This window comes from Leuciscus leuciscus (assembly GCF_965113295.1).
Source record: "Leuciscus leuciscus genome assembly, chromosome: 24".
NCBI classification, from domain to species: domain Eukaryota; kingdom Metazoa; phylum Chordata; class Actinopteri; order Cypriniformes; family Leuciscidae; genus Leuciscus; species Leuciscus leuciscus.
The window spans coordinates 26,011,871-26,029,440 of NC_138723.1; the positions used below are offsets into that span (position 1 = coordinate 26,011,871).

The 17,570-nt window shown below is 42.9% G+C and overlaps 1 protein-coding gene across 1 annotated transcript; it reads right to left on the reverse strand.

Annotated features, from left to right (window-relative positions):
• Window positions 1–57: 57 nt before the first annotated feature.
• Window positions 58–17,399, reverse strand: brf2 (BRF2 general transcription factor IIIB subunit). Its single transcript, XM_082157863.1, has 6 exons — window positions 17,260–17,399; window positions 16,858–17,007; window positions 16,708–16,767; window positions 15,252–15,573; window positions 14,994–15,171; window positions 58–787 (listed from the first exon to the last, which is right to left on the reverse strand). The coding sequence occupies exons 2-6, from the start codon at window positions 17,003–17,005 to the stop codon at window positions 191–193; spliced, it is 1,305 nt and encodes a 434-aa protein (XP_082013989.1). The 5' UTR covers window positions 17,006–17,007; window positions 17,260–17,399; the 3' UTR covers window positions 58–190.
• Between the last annotated feature and the right edge of the window lie 171 nt (window positions 17,400–17,570).

A 17,570-nucleotide genomic window follows, 5' to 3' on the forward strand; every position in this document is an offset into this window, starting at 1 on the left:
GCATTGCTTTGCAATCTAAAAACAGTACAAAAATAAATCAAATAATAGAGAAATATATCAGTTCAGAAAAAAATATTTTTATTAATCAAATTTGTAAGATTTACAAAACAACTAAATCCATGTAACAAAAAATAAATATCAACGTAACAAAAAACAAATCAGCAGTAATTATGTGTAAACGATGTGACAATTACTCTTGCTTTAGCTCCTTCTGAGCCTTTAGATACAGTTTAATCTCACCCGGAGAGCGAATGTATGATTCAATTTCACTGTCCGATATGTCTTCGTCTCCGGTCACTTCCAGCTGTGGAACGTCCACCCTCTGCCGCTTGCGACTCTTCACGCAGGGGGGTAAAAACAAGTGCCTTTTACTCCAGTGGCTCGGTGGTAGTTGACAATCCGTAGCTTGTTCATCAGCAGGGTTCTCGCCTTCGGCCTGGTCAGAGTTCTCTGAGGAAGGCGGGTCGCAGCGGTTCGACTCTGATGGGTCGTCGTCACATTCTGTCGTTTGGGTCTCTGAGAGTTGATTTTGCAGCTGTTGTTGGTATTTTTGAACGGCCCTCGAGAGCAAAGCCCTGCGGTGCTTCAGGATGTCCTCCACCAGCGTGGTCACGGTTTTGGGCTCCACCGAGACGCCCCTCAGCCACGGCAGCTCTCGGCCCAGTTTGCACAACACCTCCAGCAGCTCGCTCACACGCTTCAGGGCCGTATCTCGGCTTCTGCGCCACGACTGCTCCGGTGCTTTTCCAATCTTGCAGAACTTAGTGAAGGAGTATTTCATGCGGGCCTGCAAAAGATTAAACAATCGTGAATAATTCGATCAACATTTCCCTGCAGGAAAAAACTGTGTAATGTATGCTTTTTTTGCAAAAGATAAAATTCACTTTCTATTCGTCAGTCACTCAAATAGAATAAATGCATGTTTACACTATCATTCAAAGTGTGGGGTTGGTATGTTTTTTGTGTTTGTTTTTTTAAAAGTCTCTTATGCTCACCAAGGCTGCATTTATTTGATCAAAAACTGAATTTAAAATAGCGGTTTTGTATTTCAACGTATTTTAAATTATAATTTATTCTGTAATTTTCAGCATCATTAGTCCAGTCTTCAGTGTAAGGAAGCCCATTTCCACCACATAAGAAAAAAAGACGCAATTTTGAGATTAAAAATTGAAATTATGACTTTAAAAAAATCTGAATTATGACAAATTGAAATTGACTAATCAAAATTATGAGAATAAAAAGTCAATTACCATTTAAAAATTTGAAATGGAAATAATAAACTGAAATTAATAGTGGTGGAAATTTTTTATTCTTTCCAGAGAATCGTTCATTTTCAGTTCGTTCACCAAAATGATTTGCTTTGCATCCTATGGCGTTATTTTTATGTCAAAAGGTAGATCGGTCATTTAGCATGTGATTCAATCTCATCCAGCAATCAGCAGAAAGTGGATGCTATGGCGTTATTTTTATGTCAAAAGTTATGAGCGTGTAAGACATGCTCACGAGCACATTATGTTATTTCACACGCGCAAAAATGAACCTTCAGCTGGCATGATAAAAGTACTCGCGCACAAATTCAACAACCGAGAGGTGTACAGGTAGCTGCAAGCGAGCGCCTGGCATACTCTCATAGGTTAACTCTGCTTGTACAGTGGAATCCTGCTCGCGCGCAGCGGGCTTCTGCTCGCGGAGTGCTGTTTTGCTCGCGCAGTGGATTTCTGCTCGCTCAGCTGATTTCTGCTCGCTCGAGTCTACATGACTTTTGACAATTTGGGGGCGGAAACCAAGGAGGGCACTGACCCTCTTATGATTGGTCACTTTCATCATGGAAAATCTTGGGAAATCCTAACCCCGCCCACCTTCTGACGCAGCGCGCGTCACTCAGCTCGCTCTGCTACTCCAGCTATCTCGGTGTATATTTTAGACAACGAAATATGTGATAAAACACCATACTAACTATTTTCGTTTTCATTTAAGAAATCTTAAACATGATAGCCACACAAATGTGGTTCAGGCAACACGTATTGATTATATTCACTGCACATAACGTTTGCCTATTTATAAAACAAAACAAAATATAAAACACAAACCTGCCTCTTTTCGTTTTAAATATAATATAAAACCATTAAACATTTTAATATGGTCCAGGCAATATGTGCATTTGTACCAAACAACAGATTTTGCAGTAAACAACATTACAGTTTTAAAAAATTTTACATACAATTATTACAATTTAAAATGACAAAACTCAACCCAGTCTCTTTTTGTTAAATTTCAGTTTTCTAATAACATATAACATATAACATAATAACATGTGAAATAACATAATGTGCTCGTGAGCATGTCTTACACGCTCATAACTTTTGACATAAAAATAACGCCATAGCATCCACTTTCTGCTGATTGCTGGATGAGATTGAATCACATGCTAAATGACCGATCTGTAAATGACTAAATGTACCCGGTACTCTCATTCATTTCATTCACAAACTAAATGTACCAGTTCTCTTTCAAACATTCGCTCGGTATCTCACTATGGGAAACGCCTCTGGGCGTGACAGATCTGGAAGTACCAATTACACCACGTCTGTCAGTTGACAGACCAATCACGACAGTGATGCGGGAGTCCCCTTCCCACATATATACCACTGCCAGTGGTCCCTACTTCATTTTTTGATCTCTTCCCCGTGAAGATCAAATTGGAAGCTATCCTTCAGTAGGACCTGTCTTGAAATAGTTGTTTAACGGTTCTGAGACGAGCCGTCAAGGTACGTCGCTGAACGCAGCTTTTTGTTAGCGGGTTTTCTTTTCCACTGTAACAGTGTTATCGATTCTGGTATACTTTAAGAGAATTAACGCGTTACGGCGAATTCTCTTAGATATTCCCTTATTCTGAGTTGCACGTTGTGGTGAGCTTAGACACCATTATTATGGCAACTTCAAGTTCTGCAAACGGCGGACCAAAAGCAGAAACTTCTCGCCCGTGTGCGTGCGGCTCGATGATATCGGGCAAGGATTCTCATCCTTTATGCATCGCATGCCTGGGGGTGAGACACGCACAGGCAGCCCTCGCTAACCCCGAGGGCTGTCCTCACTGTTCTCTCTTCCCGTTGAGGGTGTTAGAGAGAAGAGTGCGTGTCGCGGCCACTAACAAGGGAGATCCCTGCTTTTCTCCGCCACCCGCGGAGGAGGCTAAACAGCGTCCGGCGTCCTGCAGCTGGGGCGAATACATTGACGAATTCTCCCCGCAACTACCTCCCCTCTGTGGATCCGTAGGACTTACGGATGTGAGAGAGGAGGATGACGAGGCCATCGCTCGTTTGTTAGAGGACGATGGTGAGGATGATGACGAAGATGCGATCCTCCCGCCAAACCCACCCCGGCCAGACAGCGCGTTAAAGGAACACTTCACCGTTTTTTGAAATAGGGCTTATTCACCTTCTTTCCTACATTTAGATAGGTGGGCAAATGCATTTTTGTCTCAGTGCATGCATTGTTTTAGTTTGACAGGGTCGGCGCTAGCTTAGCTTAGCATAATGAATGGAATCCTTTGTTGCCAGCTAGCATGTCCTGAGTAAAAGTGATATAAAAAAAATAAAAAAACCCACCTAATTACTTCTTGTGGCCTGCGTATTCACAACAAGTACAAATAGCGATGCAGATTAACACTAGACGATTTCCTATGCAGATATTGACTTGGGACTATATTAGGGGGAAGCACAGGTGAAGCACTGCTACTTGGGCGCAGAGATATCACGCCCAAGTAGCAGTGCTTCGCCTGTGCTTCCCCCTAATATAGTCCTTAATATATAGTCAATATCTGCCTAGGAAATCGCCTAGTGTTAATCTGCATCACTATTTGTACTTGTTGTGAATACGTAGGCCACAAGAAGTAATTAGGTGGGTTTTTAAAAAATTTTATATCACTTTTACTCAGGACATGCTAGCTGGCAACAAAGGATTCCATTCATTGTGCTAAGTTGAGCTAGCGCCGACCCTGTCAAACTAAAACAATGCATGCACTGAGACAAAAATACATTTGCCCACCTATCTAAATGTAGGAAAGAAAGTGAATAAGCCCTATTTCAAAAAACGGTGGAGTGTTCCTTTAAGCGAGGGTTTACCCTCCCCAGCTCAGGCGGAGCTTGACCTGCTGGAAATGTGCCGGAGGGCAGCGGCAAAACTCTCCATAGACTGGCCATCACAGCAGACGGGCCAGGGGGCAGAGAGAGATCTCTATGACGGTAAAAGACTGCCGTCACGTGCCCCACCAGCTAAGCAGCTCATTCCAGCGGTCCCCGCGTGCGTTTCGGAGATGAAACGTTTCTGGGATAAGCCATTTTCTCACAGAGTTCCCGTAAAGGGATTTTCTAGGCTGGATGTGGATAAAATGGAGGAGTTAGGGATGTCAAATTCCCCTCCTGTCGAGCTGTCGGTTGCACATCATCTCCACCCTAACCGCAGGACAGTTTTTTCCTCGGCTTCAGCTTCACTGCCAGGACGCACTGATCGCCTAACGGCCTCAGTGTTTCAGAAAATGTATCGCTCTTCTGCACTGGCAGTGAGAGCTCTTAATGCCACCTCTCTCCTCACTGCTTATCAGGCAGAGCTTATGGAAGAGATGGGGAGGCAAATGGATGCTGGGTCACCAAACCCAGCCCTCTGGGAAGAAATTTGTGTTATTGCAGATCTCAACCTGAGAACTTCCAGAGGTGCGGTCCAGAGCTGCGGCCGCAGCATGGGCTTGGCAGTGGTCGGCGAGCGAGCTCTCTGGCTGGGGCTGTCAGGGCTGTCAGACAGAGAGAAAGCAGACTTCTTGGATGCTCCAGTTGAGCCCAAAGCCCTTTTCGGGGCATTGGTCACTGCTATGAGGGAACGGTGCGATCAAAAGAAGCAGGAGGGTGAGGCTTTCCAGACTTGCCTCCCTTGCAGATCCACCGTTAGGGCTTCTCAACCACCACGGCCCAGGTTTGAAGCCCCACAAGGGGGTGGTCGGTCAGATTTTAGAAGCCCCAGACCTCCTCAGCGTTCTGAGCCACAGTCTAAGCCAGCTCAGCCGAGGGGTAAACCTTCCTTCGCAGCGGCTGCAGCCAGACACCGTCCAGCAAACCCTCAGGGAGGGAAGAAACGGCGGGCAACCTAGAATTTCGTCAGGTTCAGGACGATGGGATGAGCAACAGCACTCACGGACTATCTGTTGCTATCCTCCCTCAAAGAGAACGGTCATTTTCTCCCCCTCCAGCCAAGAGAAGGCGTCGGACAGGGAAATTGTTCACAAGTTCTATAATGACCAGTTCAGATGTGAAGTTTGCACCAGTTCCCCCAGTGCCTCACAGAAAAGTTTCCTTCCCTCCACCCACGGGGTTACAACAGAGGGCAGAGGGCTGTTTTCCAAAAGACATGTGTGCTATGGAAATAATAAACACGTTCCCTGTGCATCCAGGCAGTGGGCCGAGGGCACAGCTATGTTTGAAAATAAAAACACACAAAAACTAAATTGTCAAAATCAGAGCTACAGTCCCCAGCTCCACCACTAGAGGGCGCCGCCGCGTCACTAGTGGACGAGAGCTGCTGTGGTCCACTCGCTGCTCAGGCGGAGAGCTGGCGCGCATGCGCAGTACACCCCTGGGTTTTATCCACAATAAGCCGGGGTTATCGTCTGCAATTTGCTGTAAAACCTCCACTTTTCAACAGTGTGTTAATGTCAGCAGCAGAGGGGGAGTCAGCTCAGGTTGTGGAGGAAGAAATAGCCTCTTTATTGAGCAAAAGAGCTATTCGAGTTGTGCCACCGGAGGACAGCCATCAGGGTTTTTACTCCCGGTACTTCGTTATTCCCAAGAGAGGGGGGGTCTCCGTCCTATTCTGGATTTACGGAACCTCAACAAACACCTCAGGAAATACAAGTTCAAAATGTTGACCTTAAAGACGTTATCTCAAACTATTCGTCCCAAGGACTGGCTTACGTCAGTCGATCTGAAAGATGCATATTTTCACATAAGCATCTACCCAGCACACAGAAAATTCCTCAGGTTTGCCTATCGAGACACAGCCTACGAGTTTTTGACAGTCCCCTTCGGCTTGTCTTTAGCGCCCAGGGTTTTCAGCAAATGTGTGGAAGCAGCGCTCACACCGCTGAGAATAATGGGTCTAAGAGTGTCAGCATCTGCTGCTGTGCGCGCCGTCATGGCAACAGGCAGAGAGAGAGACAACAATGCTCGTGTCTCATTTGCAGAGCTTAGGTTTCAAGATAAACGAAACGAAAAGTTGCTTGGTGCCTACTAGGGGTGACCCCAAATAGTCGAAGATTCGATGCTTCGATAGGAGGAGCCTGATTCGACTACCGATCTCACGGTCGAATCTTCGCAGAGGTGTTATGAAACGAGGATCATGCCACTTTGGCTAAATTGGCTATGCGAGGGCGCTCAATGTCTGATTTCACATAGAACTAGCTTTTATGTCAATACGTTAATATTCAGCCTATTATGATAATGCTGTAGGCCTACATAAAAATGTGCAAAGAAAGAAGCTTTTAATAAATATTTTTTAACGTGCGTGAATAAATCCAAACACCCCGTGACAGATTTAAGTTTCACTTTCAATCCGTGACCGACAGAGGAGCGTCTTCGCGGCAAGGATTTAAATCTTTAACAATGTCTGGGATAAGAAAATCTAAAGTGTGGATCATGTACACCATCAGAAAGGATATTCTCCAAGGCTGGATTTAGCATCAGGAAAACCATGATAGACTGGGTTTCACGTTAAGGCTGGTTCACACGGGACGATTTTAAAATTGTCGGCCGATTTTCCAAACCTGAGAGACCCCACACACGGGGATAAAAAATCACGGGTCTAACAGTTTTGGTCGTACAGTGTGTGGTGCGCAGCCACACGGCAAAATCAACACATCACACACGAACCGATTTGACTCCCGAGCATTCCCAGATCATACGGGAAATCGCGCAAAATACCTCGAGATCAAACGTGACTTCAGAGTAAACAATCATGGCGGACGAAGAGGATGCAGTGGCAATAGTTTGTAGTTTGTTTTTAACCAAAAAAAAACGTTATCAAAAGAAAAGGCGATGATCTCTGACGTCCACCGGACTTTCTAGTGCGCCATGCCGCTGGCTGTTTTGATTATATTTCCCGGTGTTTCCTCGCCGCCTTGTCACCTCGCTTTCTGATTGGCTACACTCCACAGTCCACAGGCTGCGTGCTCGGGGGACACCACACACGATAAGAAATCGGGCCAAATAAATCCAACATGTTGGATATCCCCGATTTGAGATCGGAGCGGTCTCGACGTCCTTCCGAGCAGACGAGAGCAGCCTTAACACACCACACACGGCAGGAATATCTGATCAGATTATTTTACGATAATCGGAGCATCCTTAAGATTGTCGGAAGGGGTGAATCGGGGCTAAAATCGGCCTAATTATCCTGCCGTGTGAACCAGCCTTTAGAATGTATTTTATCCGCGCGCACAATTTGAAAAGACTCCAACGGACAGACAGAGTGAACGACTGGATTTGTTCTCTCGATCAGGTAGGGTACAAGTGATTTCAAAACTTTTCAGCCGGTTCTAATTTTATTTTTGGATGCTGTGAACATTTTTAGCTAAAAAGACTGCCACTCCAGTTTAGCATTTATTGTTGTTTCTGCAGTTAAAAAGACAAAGTTGAAAATTCTGGCTACTATCGTTATTTTAATAATTTCCTTATTTTTATTTTATTTATTAATCTGTCAGGGTTATCTAATCTAACTATTTGTGGCTTTGTGTTTTGAATATATGTTCCCCTGCACTTTAGGCATTTTGCACACATTTGCTCCTCATCCGGTGACTTGATTCTGATTTATTTCGTTTTGTATTTTTATTTATTAGAAAGGTATATTCTGTTCTAATTTAATTTAGTAAAAAAAATTGTTTATTTTTTCGGTGCATCGATGTTGTGCTGTAGGCTGGCCTGCTCGCACAGGTAATTTAGCCGATTTAATTTGATTTGCATGTGAAATGCAAATCTGCAGTGTGGTCTTTCTGGAGTTATTTATGTTATTTCTTAGTTTTATTGATCAAAAATGTTTATACATTTTCTTCTATATCTTTGTGTGATTTTCTGTACATCGCGGCTTTGAAACGTTAAAGCCCCGCCCCCACACACATGATTCGACTATTAGTCGACTATAGGCAAGACATGACGATTCTGATTCGACTATGAAAATCCATTGTCGGGGACAGCCCTAGTGCCTACACAAGAGATAATTTACCTGGGTCTCAGACTAAACACAGACCTATATCGAGCTTTTCTGTCCGAGGAGCGCATCAGGTCAATTCGTGGCTGTCTATCCCTTTTTCAGAAAGGAAACACAGTGTCATTCAGACTGTGTTTACGTCTTCTAGGTCTGATGGCCTCGACAGTTTCTGTCATTCCCCTGGGACTGTTGCGAATGAGAGAGTTTCAGAACTGGACGGCGGCGCAGGGCTTGTGTCCAAAACGCCACCTCAACCGCAAAGTGATAGTGACGTCACGCTGCACGCTCCGTCAATGGAGAGATCGGTCCTTTCTCGAGTCAGGGACTCCGCTGGGAACAGTTTCTCTGAGAAAGGTGGTTACGACGGATGCGTCGCTCACAGGTTGGGGTGCAGTGAGCGAGGGCAGGATAGCGAAGGGGAAATGGCCCGTCTCGCTACAAAACGCACACATAAATTTCCTGGAACTGTTAACAGTTTTTCTGGCTCTAAATCATTTTGTGCAGTTCCTAAGGAACCACCACATTTTGATCAGGTCGGACAACACAACGACGGTGGCATACATAAACCGCCAGGGAGGCACACGTTCCCATCTGCTTCACAGTCTAGCACAGAAAATAATCTTGTGGGGCGTGAAGCATTTTCATTCACTACGGGCAACCCACGTCCCGGGAATAATGAATGTGGGGGCGGATCTCTTGTCCAGGGGGAATCCTCTGTATGGAGAATAGACTCTCCACCCTCAGGTAGTGAGCCAGTTGTGGGAGAGGTTCGGCCGGGCTGCCGTAGATCTCTTCGCCTTCGCACGAAAACACTCAGTGTCCTCTGTTCTTCTCTCTGGCGAGAAGCGGTGCGCCTATGGGTGTGGATGCTCTGGCGCACCCGTGGCCAAACGCACTACTGTACGCGTTTCCTCCACTGAGTCTGATCTTTCCAACTTTAAGAAGGGTAAGAGAGTACGGTCACTCGGTCATAATGATTGCCCCGAACTGGCCAGGGAAGTTGTGGTTGACGGAGATAATTCAGCTCCTTTACGCACAGCCCTGGCCCCTCCCGTTGCGCAGGGACCTTCTCTCGCAAGCGCGCGGGGAGATATTTCACCCGGCCCCAGACAAAGTGGCTCTTTGAGCCTGGCCCGTGAGAGGTTAAACTTGAGTGTGACAGGTTTGCCTCCGAGGGTGATTGAAACAATTCAGAACGCGCGAGCTGCTTCAACGTGCTCGGCATATGATCGGAAATGGGCTGTGTTTGAGCGATGGTGCTCACACAAACATATTGTTCCTTTTCTCTGTTCTGTCGCAGATATGTTGTGTTTTCTGCAGGAACTTTTGGATAAGGGCAGAGCCTTTTCAACTGTTAAGGTTTATCTTGCCGCAATTTCTGCGTGTCATGTGGGGGTTGACAGAAACACTGTAGGTCAACACCCGCTTGTATACAGGTTTATGAGAGGTGCACGGCGTTTGAACAGGGTTTCAAAGCCACTGATTCCGCCGTGGGATCTGTCGGTGGTCCTTAACGCTCTATCTCAGCCCCCTTTTGAGCCTATAGAGAGTGTTGAATTAAAGCTCCTTTCGCTAAAGGCTGCTTTATTATTGGCTCTTTCGACCGCTAAGCGGGTGAGTGAACTTCACGCATTATCGGTGCATAACTCCTGTATGCAGTTCGCTATGGACTACTCGAGAGTAACTCTCAAAACTAATCCAGCGTTTGTCCCTAAAGTTAGCGAGTCAGCTCTCTCCTGTAAACAGGTGGATTTACTGGCTTTCCATCCGCAGCCTTTTCTCTCGTCAGAGGATGCGCGGCTTCATTGCTTGTGCCCTGTCCGTGCGTTGCGTCACTATGTGGACAGAACAAGAGCGCTAAGGAAGAGTAATCAGTTGTTTGTTTCATGGGTTGATTCTCATAAAGGGAAACCTATTTCGAATCAGCACCTGTCCCACTGGGTAGTGGAAGCTATTATATTAGGTTATAATAGCAGTGGTCTCTGTCCTCCGGAAGGGCTGAGGGCTCATTCTACCATAGGTTTGGCTACATCATGGGCACTGTTTAAGGGCATTTCAGTTCAGGACATATGTGCTGCAGCAAGTTGGGCTTCGCCTCACACATTTGTCCGATTTTATAGACTGGATGTCACTGAGCCATCACTGGCTCATTCCGTCTTAAGTGTATAAAAAAATAAAAAAATTTTAAAAAAAAAATCTCTCATTGGGGATTGTTAAGTTACATGCATCACTGAGTTGGTTGACAGGCCTGCTTCAGACAGCATATCTGCAATACGGGAGTTGTCTATATCCCATAGTGAGATACCGAGCGAATGTTTGAAAGAGAACTTTAGGTTACTTACGTAACCCCGGTTCTCTGATAACATGAGTGAGGTATCTCACCGCACGGAGAAGAGATATGCAGAGAATGAAGTAGGGACCACTGGCAGTGGTATATATGTGGGAAGGGGACTCCCGCATCACTGTCGTGATTGGTCTGTCAACTGACAGACGTGGTGTAATTGGTACTTCCAGATCTGTCACGCCCAGAGGCGTTTCCCATAGTGAGATACCTCACTCATGTTATCAGAGAACCGGGGTTACGCAAGTAACCTAAAGTTCGTTCAATTCGTTCACGAACGAGATCTCTCTCTCGTTCAGACTCAAAACAGCGATCTCGTTTACCCCTTCACAGCTCAAACTGAAATGCTATTTGCTGACGTTACGCAAATGAGACCTAACCAATACTGACATTTTATTTTATTTATTTTTTACAGTTTTTAGAGAAGTGCATGACATTAATAAAATGTAATGAATACATTTTTGTGGTATATATGTGGGAAGGGGACTCCCGCATCACTGTCGTGATTGGTCTGTCAACTGACAGACGTGGTGTAATTGGTTCTTCCAGATCTGTCACGCCCAGAGGCGTTTCCCATAGTGAGATACCTCACTCATGTTATCAGAGAACCGGGGTTACGCAAGTAACCTAAAGTTCGTTCAATTCGTTCACGAACGAGATCTCTCTCTCGTTCAGACTCAAAACAGCGATCTCGTTTACCCCTTCACAGCTCAAACTGAAATGCTATTTGCTGACGTTACACAAATGAGACCTAACCAATACTGACATTTTATTTTATTTATTTTTTACAGTTTTTAGAGAAGTGCATGACATTAATAAAATGTAATGAATAAATTTTTTGATAAATAATAAAACATGAACACAAAACACTGCTTCCAGTACTGTACAGTAGTCAAGTAAATTGTTCAAAGTGCAAAATACCACAAAGCTAAGTCTAAAACACACAAATAAAACATAAGAAAAGCAGGTAAAGAGTAGTGTAAATTTAAATCAAGTAACTGTCAAGTGCCATATCAAGTAAATGATATTCCAACTACACAAGCCTAGCTCTATCTGTTTGCCATCATTATTGTTCAAACAACTGTTTAACAAACAATTATTGTTCTTTTCGTTCACGAACATGACATGTTCCAGTTCGTTCAACAGCTCCTCTCTCTCTCGTTCAGACTCAAAAAGCAACTCGGTCACGGTCAGTGAAGGGCGTATTCGTTCACTACATTCAACAAATCACATGCTTCGTCACATCTCATACTCGAAGGCTATTGGCTCGAGGTTTAGTCATTCTTTAGTCAGACAGGTTGAAAAAGTCCACAGAGCTACCCGGTTCACTGAGCTGTGCATGCGCTGCTAATAGCGCCGCGCTGCTGTGGAGGGAGGGATTTCAGTGAACGAGAAATATGAGTCAATGAATGGATTACATGAAAGAGAACGATTCGTTCACCTAAAAGATTCATTCAAAAAGAACGATTCGTTCATGAACGTAACATCACTATTGACAAATCAAAATTGAGATCAAAAGGTCAAAAACTAGCATTTAAAAAGTCAAAATTTGAACACTAAACTGAAATAATGAGATAGTCAAAATGATGACATATTAAATTTAAATTATCACAGTCAAATTTATGACAAATAAAAATTATGACATCGAAATTATGAAACGAATCAAAATTATGACATAAAAAGGTGAAATTGGCATGTCAATTATGACATACTAAATCGAAACTATGAGACTAAAAAGTCATTTATGATATGACTAAAAGTTAAAATTATGACATTAAAATATGAGTTTAAAGTCAAAATTGTGACTTAAAAGGTCTGAGATAAATACAAATTCTAAAATGTCTAACTAAATTGAAATGACATACGAAGTCAAATTTATGACATTGAAATTATGAGACTAAAAAGTCAAAATTGTGAGACAAAATTGACAATTTCAAACTTAGTAAGTCATAATTATAATTTACCAAAGCATGATTTTTTCCCCTTATGTGACAGAAATGGGCTTCCAATATCAGTGTCACATGATCCTTCAGAAATCATTCTAATGTGCTGATTAAACAAATAATATGACACCTATTAAACAAATTGAGATGTTTACCATGTCTGCGCGGTGCGTGACTTGTACCAGGGCTAGCATTGCTGATCATAGCTTACATTAACTTTTACTAGCACCGATTTTAAATGGATTTCTCCAAATAGCATGCCAAACGTTACCTGTCGAGTAGAAACTTCGCGACTGAGGCATCAGTGGGAAGCCCAACCAGTGCTTATAGCGCACGCCAGTGTGTGAAATATTCTCCCAAAAACACTCCGGTCTTGTTTCTTTCTTCAGAGGCCCTTCTCTTCTTGTCATACAATTTGTAGACACTTTTTCTCTTGCGACCCTCAGACATTTTGAAAAAACCCGGTGAGAACGGCGAGCTTCAATGAATGGCTGAAACCGCAGCTCACCACACATATACACCTGAAAGTGCGCATGTGCAGAAAGCGAAAACTACCTAGGGACGAGCACGTACGACGGCCTTACGTAAACATATCACCAGAATGATTGACAATTAGGAGGACCAATAGTCTTGATGATCCACCCGCAAAAAGAAAATCCTCCACTATACCTTTAATATCACGTTATATACTTTCAACAAAGAACTTCCACATTTATTTGATATCTTTTGTAGGGTTGCAAAATGCTGGGAATTTTCAAAGATGGAAACTTTCCATGGGAATTAACGGGAATGTAAGGGAATTAACAGGAATTTATGGGAATAAACTGGGAATTTTCAAAGTTGAAGGTTGGCTCTTCATAGGGAACTTAAATATAGTTGAGGAAAGTATATTTTAGCATAATCTTGACTAAAACAAACAGATGCCATTCAAATACACTTGAATATCCATGCCATTCCTCAATCACATGCACATAGCACACTGCTTACTGCATGGCTATTGAGACCACACCCCCTACTGGCACTGTGCATGCCTCCATCACATGTACAGAAGCCCAAAGCACAAGACTATTGAAGAAACACATTTGAGCCTGTGGACTAAAAGTAAAGTAAGTTTTGATGATATTATGGGGAAATATATTTATTAAATGTTTAAATTGCAAATATCACATACAAATGTATTAATCTAGATAGCAAGCTGATAAGTTAGATGCTAAATAAGCTAGCATAACTTTATTTACCACATAAGTAGGGCTGGGCGGTATGACGGTATATATCGTTACCGTGGAAGAAAATGTCAACCGTAACAGATTTTGATTCCGTGTATACCGCGACATGTAAATAAGTAGGCGTGGTTAACTCACGTGCAGCGTGGGCGAGACTGAGACACTGATATTTTTCAAAGAAACATGAAGAAAGACCAAGAGGATCCACAAAAGGAATTACGTTTTCAAAATGACCGTGATATTTTCGGGGGGGGGGGGAAGGCGCAGAAGTCAACTAGAGCAGTGCAGCACACTGAAAGTTTAGAAAGACGCACATGCTCACAACGGGGCTTACTTGACAAGTTCATATATCAATATTCTAACGAATAGAAATAACCTTAAATAATGTATCTATCCGTCTCTTATGTGTACAGTTACTTTCAGAGTGGACGCACAAGCGGTTGCCGTGGTAATGAGTATTTCCAAAATTCCCCAGCTTAACTTCCCATGGAAATTTACCGGAAATGTTCCGCCCCTTTGCAACCCTAATCTTTTGTAACATTATGTCTTTACTGTCACTTTTGATCAATTTAAAGTGTCTTTACTGAATAAAAGCATTCATTTCTTTGAAAGAAATCGATTTAAGGACTACAGCAAACGTGACATCACTAATCCTATGATTTGCATAAACCCCACTGCAATTTATAGGTTATCATGACAGAATATGATAATCAATGACTAGAAGATAACACGCATAAGCTACATAAATTCATCAACTAACCATTCAGAAATGTCCTGTTGCATTCTACATGTTGTCACTTCTTGAGTCTCTCCATCCAGTTTGAACATAAACATTGACATTTTCAGTGCATGTCTGGGTGAGGTAAAAGGACACGAGCTCTTGAAGCTCCGTCCTCTGTGCTGAGAGCAGAAGCTCATTTGCATTTAAAGGGACACACATAAAAACGGTGCGTTTTTGCTCACCCTCAAAAAGTGACAATTTTAACATGATATAAAAATATCTGTAGGGAATTTTGAGCTAAAACTTCACATACACACTCTGGGGACATCAGATACTTATTTTACATCTTGTGAAAGGGCATTATACCACCCCTTTAAACAAAAAAAAATTCTGAATGGTAGTGCACATTTGTTTGATGTTGCCCGATTTCATCATCTTACAAACTGCATCGTTTTCTTTGAACACAAATGTCTCGTTTCAGAAACACACACTCATCAGAATATTACGTCACTCACCGAAGGATTCAGCGACTGCCAGGCCACATACACTGATCCCATGAGGAGAGGCAAAGGCTGGCGTCCCGTCACGATCCAGGTGTCAGAAGCCAGTTCAATCAAAGCAGACATCCGGTCCAGCAGCCGCTGGGGGGTTTCAGAGAGCACCTCCTCCACATGTTGAGGACCCAGCTTAAAACTACAAAAACACTGCAAGTAAACAAACAAACTTTTACATTGACTAAAATATTGTGGAAGTCGTGACAGCGTCAGACTTACTCGTAGCAGAAGCTCTCCATCAGGTCTGTGATGCCTGTAGTGGTGGCCTTAATATTCAGACTCTTTATGAGCTCCTGATATACCGTGCCTATCACCGAACTGTCCGCCCCCAACAGGTAAGAAACGGTTCCCATGGAAACAGGCCAGTTTCTCTGGCGACAGACGCAGAGTATGCAACAGCCTCCCAACACTTCTTTCTTGGTTATGGTCACATGGAGGAAGTTCGGGAGATTGTAAGCGCGCTCAAACAGACTCACTACTTCCGACTCCATGTCGTTGGAGAACCTGAGGATACGGCACATCGCACGCACACGAATGAAGCCTGGAGAGACAGAAAAAAAGAAGAGAAAAATTGGTTACACTTTATTTTAAGGTGTCATAATTCTATATTTAAGTACTGAGTAATATTAATTAACTACACGTACTTACTATAGGGTTAGGGTAGGATTAGGGTTTGGTTGAGGGTTAGTTTCATGTAATTATGCATAATTTACTGTTATTACTATGGTAAGTACATGTAACATATGTAACAAGGACACTGTAAAATAAAGTGTTACCGAAAACCATGAAAAGCCAGCAAACCCTTTAACTTTTGTACTAAAACTATTACAATTAATTGTAGGCAACAAATAAAGCTGAAAATAAATCAATATTAGATGAAAATTGTAATATATTAGAAAAAAATGTTTTAGAAATGCTGCCTTAGCAACTAAATGAGAAAGGTTGAAGTACTAATATTACTAAAACTATAACAGAAATAAAATAGTGCTTGTAAGAACTATTAAGAAAACTGAAAACATAAAAAAACGAATTAAAATATTTATAAGTAAATAATACAAAAGTGGCATACACCAAGACACTAGAAAGGGACCGTTTGCATAACAAAAATTGGTAACACTTTACAACAAGGTTCCATTTGTCCACATTAGTTCACATGAACTAACAATGAAAAGTACAGGGGCTGGAGAATGAAACTGAAACACCTGGTTTTAGACCACAATCATTCATTAGTACGGTGTACTTTTGCGGCCAATACAACATCAATTCGCCTTGGGAATGACAGATACAAGTCCTTCACAGCGGCCAGAGGGATTCTGAGCCGTTCCTCTTCAGAACAGGCCAGGTCACGATGTGCTGGTGGAGGAAAACGTTCTCTAACTTGCTCCTCCAAAATACCCCAAAGTGACTCAAAAAATATTCAGATGTGGTGACTGTGCAGCCCATGAGAGATGTTCAACTTCACTTTCACTCGTCCAATGTGGTGAAATGCAGACATTAACCTGAATACCATAGCTTTGGATACACCACAGACCACAAAGACCTGCTGTCCTGGTCACAGATGAGCCAGAGAGACGCACACTAAATTTAATGCTCATTGTTAGTTAATGCATTAACTAGCGGGACCTTATTGTTAAGTGTTACCCAATGATGATTAAACGTGAGCCATTGATCTTACCAGCAATTAGATTTCTGCACGGTTTCTTGATCTCCTCCGTGGAAGCATGATAGGGCACATCTGGATAAAATGAAACAGGTGTTAAAGCAGAAGCTTTCAAGCAGAGTGAATTATGATCAGTTCAAAGCAAAATGTCCCGTGCTGGGTTACCGCTGCCCTGGGTCTCATCGCTCAGTAAGGTAGTCAAAAGTCCCTCCTCGACCACTGAGCCACAGTCCTCACACACCCACTGCCTCTGAGAGTACAGATCATCCTCCACCACACTGGACGAGCCACACTCAGGGCAAGTGCTCGGCATTCCTGCATGAGGAGTATATCAGCTATAGTCCACCATCACACTCTTAATGCAAGCATTGCATATGAGAAAACAGAAAATCTCTACATTCATATTAAAAGGCATTTAGCAGCGCTTAGTTTCTGATCAGCAAATGACAAACACGCAATGTTATGCAATATGAGACAAACGAAAGAGAATCACACTGTTCCGCACGTATCAATACAGACAGAAAAAATATATATTATATTTATATTTGGGTATTTTAAAGATCTTACTGGTGGCAGTTGCTCTTCAAATGGTCGGCGGAGTATTACTATGGCAGACAATCAAAATGCGTCGCTCCTGTTATGCACATTACAAACTTCTGAAAGCGGCTTCTATCATCCTTCCTTGCGACATATGTACGTTTGTTTTGAACGGGACGCCGCCGCGCTTCTTGATGACGTTATTGGTCCGGGCGGAAAAAAAGACTGTTGTCAATAAAAGTTCCTTTATTATGTACATATGTTCGATAAATAATAATAATAATAAAATATAAAAAAGAAAACTGTCATCATAATTTATTAACACAGGTCTCTTACATGAA